The following is a 15,276-nucleotide window of genomic DNA, read 5'->3' as shown; positions in this document are numbered from 1 at the left end:
ACACACACACACACACACACACACACACACACACACACACACACACATTTTGAATGTTTTCTCTGTGGCAGGCTCTGGGGACACAGCAGTGGACCCAACCCAGATCTAGCTCTTAAGGAGACTTCCAGAGGCAGTAAGCCCAGGGACAATTGCAATATGGGCTTTGGGAGAACAAAGGAGGGAGAGCTTCTCTGAGGGAGTGACTCCTGGGCAGAGACCTGACTAGGGAGTTAGCCAGGTGCAGGGATGGGAGGTGCAGAAGGGTATTCCAGACAGAGGGAACAGCATGACTGGAAGCCTAGAGGAAGGAGAGTCAGTGCGTTCAGGGAGGGCGGCAGGTTGTTCATAGGGAGGTGTTGGGCAGGAAAGCTAAGATTGCTCCCCTCTCTGCCCCAGGCTTCAGAACCAGAGTTTACCATAGAATACTTTGCCCTTAGCAAGGAGCCTGCCTCCCAAATGGGGAGAACACAACAGACACCTTTCAAGGTGAGAGAGCGCTCTCCCTTTATTCCCCCCTCCCTTCACCCCGCGTTCTGAGGTTCCTTCCAGCATAAATATTTCCATTATGGAAGGAAAGAGTCTAGAGAGAGTGCCAACATTCCATTGCTTCCAAACTAGAATGTTTAGTGTCAGGCATTTTCTGACAGATTTCACCTTTGGAAAATGAAAGGCCAATGAAAAATTAGAATTACAAATGGTCTCATTCTCCTTCTGTGTTTTCCTGAAGACCAGTTGGGTGGAAACAAACCCAGTTATTCCTTTATCACATAGAAAAGACCCAAAAAGCCCAAGCCAAGTCTTGCTTTAGGTTAGTGAATTACTTGGAGGAGAGGCCAGCCTGTTTCTAACCTGCACTATTAATTATAGGGCACTTGTGAAAAAGAATTAAGTCTGGAAATGTAGCTGGCAAGCTAACACCTAATTCTGTAAATAATCGAGAGTCAAACCATTATTTTCCTGAAAACTCGAGATTGTTCAAAGTACTTTCCTGATTAGCACCTAAATAATAAAGTAATTATGTAATTAGTAATTAATTTGTCACTTCAGGAGGTAATTTAATTTATTATCTTTTCTTTTAAGCTTGATACCAGAGGTAGTGGAGGCTGAGACTGTATTAGTTGCATTTCAAGGGGCAGGTTTGGCAAGAGGGCCTCTGTTGGAGATGAACACACATTCCGTTTCGGAAGTTGGGACTTCAGAATCCCCGTATAAGGATTTGGGATGGTTTTTGCCATCACTTTTATTGCATTAGATGTTGGATGAGGATTGATGTGCTTGAAGGTGTCCATTGTGTGTGTTTCATGTGTGATGAAGTATGCACCCTCCCGGTGCCCCTTGTGTGCCCACGCTGGGCTGAGGGTGTTAGAAATGATGGAGGAAAGTGGTATTGTCATGATCTTGCTCCTAGGAAGTTTTGTGTGTTTGAATTTGTGTTGGTCTGTAGGTGTGTGTATGTGTGTATACTAAATGCGTTTGTCCATTCAACAGATGTTTGTTGTGTGCTCTCTTACATGCCAGGAACTGTGGGAAAAGCTGGGCATGCAGTGGGATTTGCAGAAAAGATCTTTGTTCTCAGGGAGAGTCAGTGATTGTTGCTTTAAAGAAAATAAAGCGGTCCAAGGGGGTAGAGAATGCTGGAAGTGCTATCTTAGATGGGTCAACCACTTAAAGCAGAGATGGCATTTTAGCAAGGGTTTGCATGAACCAAGGGAGTGAGGTCTGGGTACAGAGAAGACAGCATATGCAAAGGCCCTGGGGTTGGGTGTTCTTGGCACATTTGAGGAAGACAAAGACAGCCAGGGTGGCTAGAGTACAGTGAAGGGGGTATGTGGTAGCAGACGAGGTTGGCAGAATGAGGGGCAGGCAGGACCAAATCTCAAAGCACTCTGACTGGTTCTCAGGGCAGTGCTGTCTGGAGAGGTGACACCCATCCCAAAGCTTCTCATGGATGCCTCAGAGGTTTCAGGGGAGATGATTATGATGAGAGTAATGGCAAAATAACCAACATTTCACACATACTTACCTGACAAGATCCCTTTCACAAACTTTATCTCACTTACTCCTCACCTCAGTCCTGGAGGGGGCCAGATTTAGGTAAAGCCCAGAGAGGCTGAGTGAAAGACTGGGGGATGACGGAACAGACTGGAGCGGGGGGCAGGTGTGCGCACGCTGTGAGAGAGCTTGCTTGTTTATTGCTCTGTCCTTAGTGCTGAGCATAGTAGCATCATAGATGCTCAGCAAATGTTTGTTTATTGGGAATTAGCTGAGTACAGTGGGAGAAGTTGAGAATTTGCACCCAGCCAGACTGACTTTGAATTTCAGGTCTCTCCTCCCCCTGTACGACTCATGGGCAGAGGATTTTACCTGTCTGCCCCTTCCTTCGTTTATCCGAGTGCCTCGCAGAGGGTTATGTATGAACACAGTGGGCATGGTGCCTGGCATGGGTGGGTGCTGCATGCAGGGCAGCAGCCTGGCTAACCGCCGTCCCCCCCCCCCCTCCCGGGTCTCTCTGCAGCTCCTCCCACCTTTACAGAAACACCCCCCCAGTACATCGAGGCCAAGGAGGGTGGCAGTGTTACCATGACCTGCACAGCTTTTGGGAACCCCAAGCCCATTGTCACCTGGCTCAAGGAGGGGACACTCCTAGGTGCTAGTGGGAAATACCAGGTAAGTGTGATTCTCCATTGGAGCTGCTGCACTTCTTCCTCCTTCCTCCCCTTCCTTTGCTTCCTCCCTCTCCTCGGCGGCCTCCCACTTCATGTGACTGGTAACACTCTGCTGAGCACGCAGCCTGGCTGGTGTCTGGTTGGAGGGAGATGAAACATGAAGTGCCTGGCTCCGTATTCCCCTAGTGCATGAGCCCCAAGTCCCTCTCCACCTGGGGCTGGCATTGGTGGGCCCCCCGGGTGGGTGCTGAGCTCCGTCTCTCCTTGGCCCCAGGTGAGTGATGGCAGCCTGACGGTGACATCGGTCAGTAGGGAGGACAGAGGTGCCTACACCTGTCGTGCATACAGCATCCAGGGAGAGGCTGTCCATACCACTCACCTGCTTGTCCAAGGTAAGAGCAGTTCCTCTCCCTTTCATGCCCTGGAACTTTTGCAGTGACTTCCAGCCCATCTGAGCTGCAGAGAGGTTTGCCCAGGGCATAGTTGGCACAGCTGGGGTGGCTGGAGAGATGGGCAGCCCACGAGGAGTGGGGTTGGGCTCCTCCCGAGTATTGTGTAGCTCACAGCCAGAGCTCCCATGGTGGCCTGCTGTGGCCATCACGTGGGATGGTGGGAGGCACCATGTTGAGTGGGTTTTGGGTTTCTCTCTCTGTCCAAATAGTGTCCTGCCATGCCTCCATCTTCCCCAGGGGAGGGGACCTCTCTCAGATTCCCACCCCATTAGTGATGGCGTCAGGAATTCAGTCCAAACCTTAGACGTTTAAACAACACTGAGGGCATTTGGCAGAGCTGGGGTCTGCCTGGTCAGCACTGGGAAATGCCAGTCCGCCCTGCCTGGGGCCCCAGAGTGCTCCAGAGGGGGCAGCATCAGGTGGCGAGGTCTCTTTGTGCTGAGCCCAGCCATCTTCTTTGCCTGCCCCCCACTACTGGAGGAACAGCGAGGGCTAGGGGTGGCTGTCTGGGCTGCCAGGGCTGCTGAGACACATGTTCTTTCTGCCTCCTTCTGACTTGGAGTGTTGAGTGGCAGCGGGGGCCAGAGGTCCCTCTGCAGCTTGGAGAAGAGCTGCCCTCTCAGCAGAGAGCCAGGGGGCAGCTGTGGCCTGTCTGGAAAGCCAGTGCCAGGGAGAGCTGGGATTTCACCCGCTGGTGACTCTGCTTGCCCCCTGCCTCCTCGCTCCCAATCTGCCCTCCAGACCTTTGGCTGATAAGCAGCACAAGCCCCTTAACTCCTTCAGAGGCCAGATTATTCCTTGCTCTGGATTGAAGAGAGTGGCCTCTGTCCCTCCTGCTTGTGCCCTGCTTGGATGGGCAGGAAGGGGTGTGTGTGTGGGGGGGCGTCAGATGGTTGGTTTGGGGAGCCAGGATTTATAGAGGCCGTGTGTGCATAGAGACGGGGTGCAGGTATACACCAAGAAGGGTGTCTGTAGCGGTCTCCCAGGGCTGGGGCACACGGTGGCCACATGCCAGGACCTTTTGCATCTCTGGGACTTGTAAGGAGAATAAGAAGCTGAGCACTGGCAGCAGCTGGAAGCATCTCTGTGACAGGTGCCCAGGGTATGCTGCTCCCTCGTGGGCCAGTGCTGCCCCCCAGCTCCCTCCCAGAGTTCTGGGCACCCCTTCCCGAGGTGTCTCAGACCTTCCTGGGAGGCCCCCTGAGCTGTCGCTCTCCCCTCCCGCACCAGGTAAGGTCATGTTTATTTCCTCTTTCCCCAGGGCCTCCCTTCATAGTTTCCCCTCCTGAGAACATCACTGTCAACATATCCCAGGACGCTCTGCTCACCTGCCGGGCAGAGGCGTATCCCGGCAACCTCACCTACACCTGGTATTGGCAGGATGAGAACGTCTACTTCCAGAAGTGAGCATACTGCCCTGCCCTCTCGGGGGGGGTCCCCAGCCACCAGGCCTCCCAGGGGCAAGGCTTTGAGCAGGGGCTGCCGCAGGCCGCCCTTGGCCCCTGGGAGCTTGCAAGAGGGGTGGCTCAGCCTGTCCCACGTGCAAGGCTGGTGTCTGCACACAGCAGGCTTGAGAGGAGCCAGGAATGTGAGGAAGTCCCTCCTTGCCTCATTCGCGGGGTGAGGGGACTCCTTGCTGCCTTGCTCTGCTGTCTCATGGAAGACCCTCTTCCCTACGTGCCAACCCCCCGCCCCTCCTTATCTCCTTGTGTGATTGCAGCGACCTGAAGTTGAGAGTGCGGATCTTGATTGATGGGACCCTGATCATCTTCCGGGTGAAGCCAGAGGATGCGGGGAAGTACACCTGCGTCCCGAGCAACAGCCTGGGGCGCTCCCCCTCTGCCTCAGCCTACTTAACTGTGCAGTGTGAGTAGGAGCGAGGGAGAGCCACACAAGGTGGGGGTTCCAGAAGATGCAGGCCTCATTAGCCAGACTGGAGGCTAGAGGACAGCAAGAGACTGAGGGTCATTTGAGGGAATGTGGGCAGAGGAATGACAGAAAGCAGGGACAGCCCAACAGGAGGCCAAGACCTGGACTGGTCAGTTGAAGTGAAGCTAGCACTTGCTGGGCATCTCCTACGGGCCAGGCATCGCTCCACGTGTTAGCTGATTCATTCCGTCAGCCAAGCTTAGGTTGGATTCAAGGATCGGCAGACCTTCTGAGCAGTTGTCCTTGCACTGAATGGTAGCCAGCACCTCTCTCTGGACCATGAACAAGATGCTCTCTGGTGCTTTTTTTTCCTCCGGTATACGAGGGAAGGCAGGTGAAACTGATGCAGGGTTAGATTTCCTGCCAGCTCTGTGCCTTCCCCCACTGTGGACGGGTGTGTGGGGTGAGGGGGACAGAGCCCTCTTCTGGGGTGACTTGATCTCGTTCTGCCAACACCTGGCTCCCTCCTGGCTTTCTCCTTGCTCTTCTCTTGGGCTGCCAGAGATCCAAATGGATGAGCTGCTCCTCGTGGCAGAACAGCCGAGGCCTTTTGTGCAAGCACAATAATTCAGTTTGCTAATCTTGAATCCATCAGCATAGTCAATGCTTTCCCACCCCCTGGCAAGCTGATCATCGTGAGAAAGAGAGAGAAGGATGAGTAATGAGGATTAATTTCTTCCTTTTGATTTGTGGATGGCCCTGTCATTCAGACAACAAAGGTGCTGCGTTGTTACCATAGGTGACAGGTGAGGGCTGGTGTGGGAGAGCCACTCCCCCAGCAAGGGCATGCAGCGGCAGGGTGAGAAGGTGAACAGTCTGGAGACTCCTGGGTCAGCATTTGAGCTGAGAACAAGCAGGAGAACAGTCGGTGACCCCGGGAGGTGGGGCTGGTCTCCGAAGCCACACTGCAGAGCTGGGTGTTTGCACTTGTCTCCTGTTGAATGGGCCTTGGGGTGTTGGAGCCAGGCTGGACCTTTGAGCCCTGCTCAGCTGCTAACCTCACATTCTCATCGTTTTCTTCTCGATGCAGTGACTTTGCCAGCAGGGACAAAGGCAACACTTCACCATTCCCACTGTCATCAACTTTAAAGGGCTTTCAGCACGCTACATTAGGAGTCCCGAGTTTTTAAGGGCTATGAGGCCCAAGAAAAGCGATGTGATGTGACCCAGAACATCAGGCCTGTCCCACCCAGACCTGCAGTAGGAAAAAGCCAGCCAAGAAGCTATTTGCACGTGACTTAGCTTGTGCCCCAACCTGTGCTGGATGTGAAGGGGCCTGGGGAAGGGAAAAGTCCACTTGGAGTAGCATCTTGTCTGGTTATGTCACTTGGGCAAAAAGGTGGCAGTGGCAGAGGGAGAGAGCCAGCAAGGGTGGTCTTCAGAAGGATGATGAATCTAACCAGGAGTAAGCCCTGCATCCGTGAAGCCGTGGGCCATTTTTCTGCCTAGAGGGGTGTGTGGTTTCCCCGTCCCTCCCCAGTGCCATCACCCATTCCCGCTTGTCCTTTTTTACCTCCTTGCCTTCAAAGAGAATCCGGGGGGTGAGATTTCCAGGTGGGTGAGACAAGGATCTTTATTTCTGCTAAAAAGCAGTGTTCAGAGTATTTCCCATTCATAAACCTTTGAAAATCTTGGAGAAAAAAAAAAAAACTCTACATACAAAAGTAGGAAGCTATGTCTAAATATATAACTCGGCCTGGTATTTATGTAATGCTGTTCTCTGAAGAGCTCCAAATGCTTAAAAGATACCAGCTCATTCATCCTCACTGCCTCACTGGAAGTTCTGGACCTTTCTCCTTGGTAGCCCTCAGGGGAAATTGGGGGAATCGAAAGTTGATGAGTCACCCACATCACAGGATGTGCCGCTCTTGCTGTTCTCCTGAGAACCTTTCATCCGTTCTGTGGCCAAGGTTTATTCTGCATTCCAACTGCACAGAGGGGAAACTGAGGCTCAGGGGGGACTGGGCAACTAGCACAATAGAGAGGAGAGAAAAGAACCACCGGTGGTCATGCCTCTGAACACATTATGCATAGAACTGACATTCTTCTTTTGGCTTAGGATGTGGCCCGAGAGCTGCTTGGTGTCCCAGAGAGATTTGGGATAAGGAGCAATTGGTGGAGGGTGTGGTCAAACGTTGACTTTGAGTCTGGAGTCTAGGGGCTGGAGATATGGACGTTGAGAGTCCTTGTTCTGCAGTTCAGTCCATGCGTAGAAGCATTTGAGGAGTGTTATGGGTCGGAGCAGACTAGAACATGCCTTTGTTCTGAAGAATGCAGTCAGCTGGACAGGCAAAAGCCACCTGCAGCCTGCACTGCATGGGGGTGGCCTGGTGTGGACTCTGGGCTTTGTCCGTCTTGTTCCTCGTGGTGGCCCCGGCATCTGGCACTGTTGTGAGCCCTGAGGACGCATGGGTGGGTGGGTGTGAATGGCAGTTCCTTGGAGATGGGCTATCTGTATGAGACCCCGGGGGTGTGTGAGGAGTCTTGGCCCCCTGCCCAGATTTCTCACTCCTTGTCTTTCCTCATGCCTTTCTTCTCTCTTACCCCACATGACCCCTCTGCAGACCCAGCCCGTGTCCTCAACATGCCCCCTGTCATCTACGTGCCCGTGGGAATTCACGGCTATATCCGATGCCCTGTGGATGCAGAGCCACCGGCCACCGTGGTCAAATGGAACAAGGATGGCCGCCCCCTGCAGGTCGAGAAGGTGCTAGAGAGATGCATGTGGGGGTCACAGTGAGACACACTCCTGCCGCTGAGGTACTGCCTCTGAGGGTCTGGTTCCCTGCCAGGACTCCTCCACTCCCCACCAGAAAACTCTAGGAACCCAGAACTGCTTCCTGTGGGGGTCTGCCGTCTGGTAGAGCTTGAGCCATTCTCCCAGGGCACTTAGACAGCCCCTGCCCCAGACTAGCTGGGGCTCTGCCCAGGCCTGCCAGCTCAGGGCTGGCCTGGCGGGGGCCGGGACCAAGCTTCTGCCCCCTGACCATTGCTCCCTGCTCTGCTGTCTGTGCTCTGGCAGAACCTGGGTTGGACCTTGATGGAGGATGGCTCCATTCGGATTGAGGAGGCCACAGAGGAGGCTCTTGGCACTTACACCTGTGTGCCTTACAACACCTTGGGGACCATGGGCCAGTCTGCTCCCGCACGGCTTGTCCTGAAGGTGAGGCCTGGGGCTGAGAGTGGCCCCCGTGGGAGTGGGTACCTGAAACGCTCGGCGTCATGGCCTTGTTGTGCTCTCCCTAGGACCCCCCGTATTTTACGGTGCTACCAGGCTGGGAATATAGGCAGGAGGCCGGCCGGGAGCTGCTCATTCCCTGCGCTGCTGCAGGGGACCCTTTCCCTGTCATCACGTGGAAAAAGGTACCTCTGGGTTCTGGAGCTCCTGGGAAGTGTGGCAGATGGGCAAGACCTATAGTGGCTCTGTTCTAACAGGTCCAAGTGCTGAGTAGCGGGGCTGCCTTCTAGAGTGATGGGTCCTCTGGAGGAGGGATGGTGGGGGGGTGCAGGCCAAGTGTGTGGGTTCTGCTCTCTTCCTGTTCTCGGACTTCTGACATGTTGGTGGCTTCTCTTCTTCCCTGTCGACCTGGCTCCTCCCCTGCCACCCCGCTCCTGCCTTCCTCTTTGCCTCCTTGTTTGGCCAAGGTAGGGAAGCCCAGCAGAAGCAAGCACAATGCCCTGCCCAGTGGGAGTCTCCAGTTTCGAGCCCTGAGTAAGGACGACCACGGGGAGTGGGAGTGCATCGCCACCAACGTGGTCACCAGCATCACTGCCAGTACCCACCTGACCGTCATCGGTACGGGGGCTGTGGGCAGGAGGGCTGTGCTCTGGGTGCTGGGCACTGTCCACCCTTTCTGGGCATCTTTCCTGAATCAGCCCACCCCTGAGCCTGGAGCCTGCCGCGTGTAGCCTTAGCCCTCTATAGACTCGGGGTAAGGGAAGGTGACACGGGGCCTGTCCCAGGAGATCTTTTTCTGGCAGAATGTACCCAGCAACACTGCCATGCAGAAATGGGACAGGTGTGTGGGCAGGGGCAACTGCTCAGAGGTCTGTGTCTAGGGCCTGGAAGGGGAGCTGGAAGAACGGAATGAGGGGGACCTGGGAGGGGACCTGTGCACTTAGCTCCATAGGCTGGGCTGGGCATGGAGATTATTCCTGGCGTTCCCATTTCCTGGGGTGCCAGGCATTATGTTTCCACTTCTTCTGCCTGAGGTGTGTGTCTCCAAGACCTCGGCTTGTACCATTGCAGCCTGCCCCTCTGGGGACTGACAGCCAGTCGTAACAGTGGCCAACACTTTGAGCATTTACCACCAGTTTTAGGCTCTGTACCAAGTGGTGCCCCATCATTTATAACCTGTGAGACGAGAGCTGGTAAGTCCCCAGTGTACATCCGTTTGAATCCAAGGCTGGCGTGGATCGCACACCTCACTGAGCGTTGCATCGCTAATGAGTGCTGGGTCCAGGACCCGAACCCAAGTTGAAGTTCTTAACAGTTGTGTTGTGCTGCCTCTCACTTTGATGTTCGGGTGGAATATGGCTGTCTCATGAGACCAGAGAACTTGACAGGACAGGGGCTTTTTGGCTTTGCCTGTGACCTTAAGGGAGAGTGTCTCTGTGTTTGCCAGGTGAGCACAGGACTTTAGCCTGGGGTGACGAAGGTTCTGGTTTCCCTTTGGCCATATTCCTGATGCTCATGCCATGTCTTGCTAGAAGGACTAGATGGCACAGGGGGATGGGTTTCCTTCTGCAGCCCTACTGCTCAGGGTGTCCGCTCCTCAGAGCATCCCTGACCCCTGAGCGCTGCGCTTGGGGCACTGCATTTTGCTACTGTGCAGTGCCACTGTGGGTGCCCAGCTCACTGGACCCAGTTCATTTCAGTCTGAGAGGACTTCACTTGGTCTCCAGGCACCAGCCCCCATGCCCCGGGCAGTGTCCGGGTCCAGGTCTCCATGACAACTGCCAACGTGTCCTGGGAGCCAGGCTATGATGGAGGATTCGAGCAGACATTCTCAGTTTGGTACGGACCTCTGTGAGTCACCCCCGCATGCTTTGCTCTCTGCTTCTCCCTCCCCCAACCCCCGACTTCAGTCAGTCCCTGGGATGGGTCGACATTATGAGAAGGATATGGTTCTTCGCCTGCTAGACCTCCAGGCAGTGAGGTGTGTTGACGCAGTGACTTGGTCTTATGGGGGAGGGGTGTGTCTGTCTGAGGGATTCCGCGCGTTCTGCGTTCCCAGCCTGGAAGGTTTGGGATGCCAGTTTAGGTTGTTTCCTGAAGTGACCATCGCCCTCTGCTGCTCTTTCCCCAGCTTATCTCACGACCCCTTTTTGTGTCCTTGGTTCATGCTTCTTTTAGTTCCCTCTGTCCTCTGGAGTCTGGAAGAGACTCCTAATCTTCAAGGGCATTGTGAAACAGCCCAGCCAGAAGCGTAGAATCTAATTTTTATTCTGTCGCTTCCCCAGTGGTTCCAGAAACCGATTTGAAGTGGTGCTTGCCTTCTGGCCTTGTCTTCAGCATCTCTATTTTCTCTAGGACCCTGTGTCTCTATTGTGTTTATATCTCTGCTGTTAATTTGGCCAGATGTAGTGATTGGAGATCTTTGCCTAAGCCTTGGGGTGGGTGAGGGATCTCAAAGATGCACAAATCAGGCTGAGGTCAGGAGGCACGGAAAAGATGGAGAGAAGAGCCATAGCTGACCTCCTTCCCGTTCCCCAAAGATTTCTCTTCCCACACATTCCTATCCTGAGCCAGGAACTGGCCACCTGCAGCGTGGGACATCTTTGAGCAGGAAGGATGAGTCCTCCCACTTCCTCCTTTTCAGACCTGCCTCATCTGAGTGTATTCCCAATCAGGCTCAGCCAGAGCCTGGGAAGGAGGAAACATCCCTGCAGAGGACAGCTCATGGAGATTCAGGGAGAGCCCTTGATACACTTCTCAACAGCAAGGGAGGTTGAGAGGAAGCTGCCCTCTTTCCCATCATGGTGATTTGTGGATATGTCCTGAATATCCTAGGGGTTTTGAGTTCTGGATAGGCACACTGGACCTAGGTGGTGAGCGTGGGGAGCTCTCTGAGTTGCAACCAGAACATCCTCCAATCCTTATCTCTGGTCCTCCGGAGGTTGGGGAGGGGGCCTGAAGTAAGGGGGAGGGGGTTGCTCCTGACAACTCTGTCAGGTGGCCACTGCAAGAATCATGGTGCTGCCAGGTGGCTGTGTGTCCAGGGAAGGACGTTTGGCATGGCCAAGCCATCTTTGGGGACGTCCAGGTGGCAGGTCTGGGCATAGATTGGGGTTTCCCTCACTGCTTGCGGTCCTGCTCCACGCTGCTGCTCATTTGCACCGCTTTATTACACTTTGCTCACTTGCTTTGGTGCCCGGGGCCGGGATGGGGGGGGTATGGGTGGTTGCAAAGTTTGGGGAGTCCTCCTTCCCTCCTCTCGTTCTGATTGCCTCTGACTCTCCCAGTACTGACTCAGACACTTGGCACTAGCTTCTTTTTTGCTGTGCTTTCTGCTGCCACAGCTCAAACTCCTCTAAGCATTCATGTTAGTGAGCCTTTAAACATAGAGGGAACCCGGTGGGCGGGCGTCCGCTAAGTTGTAGCTCAGAGCTGCAAGAAAGCTGCCCAGGGTCTCAATCCCATAGGATGATGTCTCCTCCCCGTGGTGATGCCGGGGCACTGCACCTGTAGACGGCCGGCTTCATTGCCAGGGGAGAGTTAAGTGGGCGGTATAGAACAAGGCCTAACCTTCACTCCTAGTTCCCGTGTTGTCCACACACAGCGTGACCTTCCCCTTGATGGTGAGTTCTAACCGTTAAGGCCTTAAGGATCCTGGTCCTCACTGTGGGGAAACCCCTGGTTATTTTTGTCATACACCCTAGACTTCCTCAGATGACTCAAAGCTGGTTGGACTGAGTGAACCCCCTGGGTTACTTGATGCCCCACTTTTGGCTGTCCCTAGGAGGGTGCGCAGCTGAGGTCACCTGGGTTCTTCCCCTAGTCTGCCGTTGCTGAGCTGCTCATCCTCACTTTCCCACAATGGCACCTGCCTTGTTCCTCATGTCCTGACTTCTCTCAAGGCAGAGCCCCTCTCAGCGTTGTGACCAGGGTGAGATTCTCCCAAAATGCACTTGGTAGTTTGACCAGGATCTTGAATGTCACTTATACTTAGGGGCTCCTCTTAGCAGAGGAGGTACCAGCAGTGGCCGGCGACCTGGCACAGCCAAAGTTGGGTATTTCCCACCTTTGGTCATTACCTCTTTCTGTCCCAAAGCCTGGGAAGGCCAGGTCTGCCCACCGCCACCTCCTTGAGGACCTTGCATGCACTCTCCTGTCTCCAGTGTAACCCACCCCACCCCCTTGTCCCCGATCCTCTCTCTTTCTTTTGGCCAGGATGAAGCGGGCACAGTTTGGGCCCCACGACTGGCTGTCTTTGCCAGTGCCACCGGGACCCAGCTGGTTGCTAGTGGACGCCCTGGAGCCTGAGACAGCATACCAGTTCAGCGTCCTGGCCCAGAACAAGCTGGGAACGAGCGCCTTCAGTGAGGTGGTCACTGTGAACACTTTAGGTGAGGGCCCCAGGCTGGGATGTCTTGAGGATATTTCCTGGAGGAGCTGAGTAAAGACAATAATGGTGGTGGTGATGGTCCTCGCAGCTAACTTCACTGCTCACTATGTGCCAGGCACCTTCCTACGTGCTTTACGTAATTATGTCATTCGCTCTCCCAGGAAGGACTTGTCATACTGTTCTGTGGGGTTTGCCTGGACCCTAGTGCCTTGTCCCACGTCAGAACACTTTGGGCCAGATTCCTGTTAAGGAGGAGGCTTAGTATTTATCCCTCCTTGCCAAGCCACATGTTTGCATCTTCCCGTGGCTTCACAGGGCAGGCTGGGAATCCTGCCTCCTGTGCTCTTACCAATTCTTTCCTCTGGCCCATGGCCTCGTCTGGTGGTGGGCGTGTGGCCAGTGCTCCCCGTCGAATCTTCTAGTCATGCCAACTCTTCCTTCCTGGACCCAGTGGCTCACTCCATCCCACCCCAAGAGCAGCTGTGAACAAGTGGCACCCCTCCAGCCTGTTCCTGGATCCTTTACTGCCACCAAGGGGTGCAGCAGTGGTGGGATGCTTACCCCTGCTCTAGAACTTTCCTCCTGGTCCTTGTTTCCCACCTGGGCCAAGAAGGCAATTGAGAGCAGAAGTGAGCTATGGGAAGACATTCCTACTTCCTTAGAAGAGAACATAAGATACATTTTGTAATATCTTTTTTTTTTTAAGATTTTATTTATTTATTTGACAGAGAGAGATAGTGAGAGCAGGAACACAAGCAGGGGGAGTGGGAGAGGGAGAAGCAGGCTTCCTGAGGAGCAGGGAGCCCGATGCGGGGCTCGATCCCAGGACCCTGGGATCATGACCTGAGCCGAAGGCAGACACTTAACGACTGAGCCACCCAGGCGCCCCGCATCTATGTTTTTAGAAGTGCTCAGAAAGTAGGATCATGTAGTCCACTTCCCTTGGGTGAGGAGGGCTCTTTTATGTGACAGTCTTGTCCCTGAAATGACTCATGCAAGGGAACGTGACACATTCTGAGGGACACATAATGAGCCAGAAGACAGCACGTAGGGAGGTGAGGGAGCAGTGACCTCAGCACCGCCATGCCCCTTCTCTCTCTCTTCCCTCTGTGCTGCAGCATTCCCTATCACAACTCCAGAACCCCTGGTGCTGGTTACCCCACCAAGGTGCCTCACAGCCAACCGGACCCAGCAGGGTGTGCTCCTGTCTTGGCTCCCCCCTGCCAATCACAGCTTTCCCATTGACCGCTACATCATGGAATACCGTGTCGGGGAACACTGGGAGATCTTAGATAGTGCCATCCCAGGCACTGATGGAGAATTCTTTGCCAAGGATCTGTCACAGGTGAGGTGCCCAGCTCTTCCCTGCTGCTGTTCCCAAATTCTGAAAGTGACATTGACTCGCTGGAGTCACCGGAAGCTTTGAGTGACCCAAGTCAGGTGTACGAGGCCCAGCCATGTACTGTCCCCTCCCACACCAACTCCTTTATTCTCAGATCTGCTACCAAAGTCTGGGATCCTCAGGTCATGGCAACTGAGGGCAGGTGAGGGGCCCCGAATGTGTAACTAGAGAGTGACCTCAGCTTTCTGCTAGGAATCTAACTTTGGGCAGAGGATTTCCGAGAAGGATAGTCTCCTCGCTTTGCCCAGGGAAGGACCCCTGCTTTAACAATTTAGACTCCCTGGAGGAAGGTACATTATTTTTTTTTTCCCAGCTGACCCCCTCTAAACTTTGATGTCTCTCTAGCTGGAGAGAGGAAGCAGTTTATTTCATGGATACAGACAAGCTCATCTATCTTTCTGTCTTCCTTCCCTGGACACTCATTTAGTGGTAGAACTGGCTCATGGGGGCTCCTAAGAGAGAGTCCGTGTTGTGCGTCTCTCTTTCCAACTCTGCTTTCAGTGACCTCACAGTTGTAGATTGAAATCTGCCATGGTGGGAGTATTTTTACCATGGAAATTGGCGAATGCTACAAATCAGGACTTTTTTTTTTTAAACTGAGAGCTGGTTGTTCGTCACTTCCAGTATGCCACTGCTTTGGGTACCCTGTTCCATGAGAGATCATTGCAGGGCAGGTGGGGGAGGGTCAGTAGTGGGTCAGTGGCTGTCTCAGGTCTGTAGGCTGACAGGGTCTTGTCCTGGGGGCTGTAGGACACCTGGTACGAATTCCGGGTTCTGGCCGTCATGCAGGATCTGATCAGCGAGCCCAGCAACATCGCCGGCGTCTCCAGCACAGGTACTTGGGCTGGTGGGGGGGGGGGTCTGTTACAGCTGTAGGACGTAAGAGCCATGTAGATGTCCTTTGCGAGATAGCTAATATGGGGAGGGAGGCTGAAATGGAAACGAGAGCTCTGGTGGAAACTGAGTCACCGCATTTCTTAAGGCCCTCCAACCCATCCTTCTGCTTCCATGATGGACAGGATTTCTCCAGCTAAAGAGCTGCATTGATGACACTTTCTATAAGATAGCCACAGGGAGAAATGTAGCTCATCTTCTCATGATGGTAGTCAAAAAGAACTTGGTTTACGTTCTTTTGCTATAAAATCCCTGTTTCCTCCAGTGCCGTCCTCTGTAATGGACTGGGGCGGTGAATTGGAGAGACAACAGGTCAGCACATATTTGTTGAAGGCCTATTATAAGACTGCTTTATAATTATGGTG

General features: G+C 53.8%; 1 protein-coding gene across 1 annotated transcript in view; it reads left to right on the top strand.

Moving 5' to 3' along the window:
- Positions 1-15,276, top strand: part of IGSF9B (immunoglobulin superfamily member 9B) — a 59,102-nt gene that overhangs the window by 15,579 nt on the left and 28,247 nt on the right. The window contains exons 4-15 of the mRNA XM_073904016.1: positions 2,516-2,667; positions 2,941-3,058; positions 4,380-4,521; positions 4,839-4,984; positions 7,612-7,745; positions 8,070-8,210; positions 8,294-8,410; positions 8,693-8,843; positions 9,953-10,064; positions 12,441-12,616; positions 13,734-13,960; positions 14,768-14,852. Coding sequence (XP_073760117.1) covers positions 2,516-2,667; positions 2,941-3,058; positions 4,380-4,521; positions 4,839-4,984; positions 7,612-7,745; positions 8,070-8,210; positions 8,294-8,410; positions 8,693-8,843; positions 9,953-10,064; positions 12,441-12,616; positions 13,734-13,960; positions 14,768-14,852 — 1,701 coding nt within the window. The remainder of the gene's footprint in view (positions 1-2,515; positions 2,668-2,940; positions 3,059-4,379; positions 4,522-4,838; positions 4,985-7,611; positions 7,746-8,069; positions 8,211-8,293; positions 8,411-8,692; positions 8,844-9,952; positions 10,065-12,440; positions 12,617-13,733; positions 13,961-14,767; positions 14,853-15,276) is intronic.

The sequence above is a fragment of the Callorhinus ursinus genome, unplaced genomic scaffold, assembly GCF_003265705.2.
Source record: "Callorhinus ursinus isolate GAN/ISIS: 27379988/994484 unplaced genomic scaffold, GSC_fseal_2.0 scaffold19, whole genome shotgun sequence".
Taxonomy (NCBI): domain Eukaryota; kingdom Metazoa; phylum Chordata; class Mammalia; order Carnivora; family Otariidae; genus Callorhinus; species Callorhinus ursinus.
This window is presented reverse-complemented; position numbering and strand designations above follow the sequence as displayed.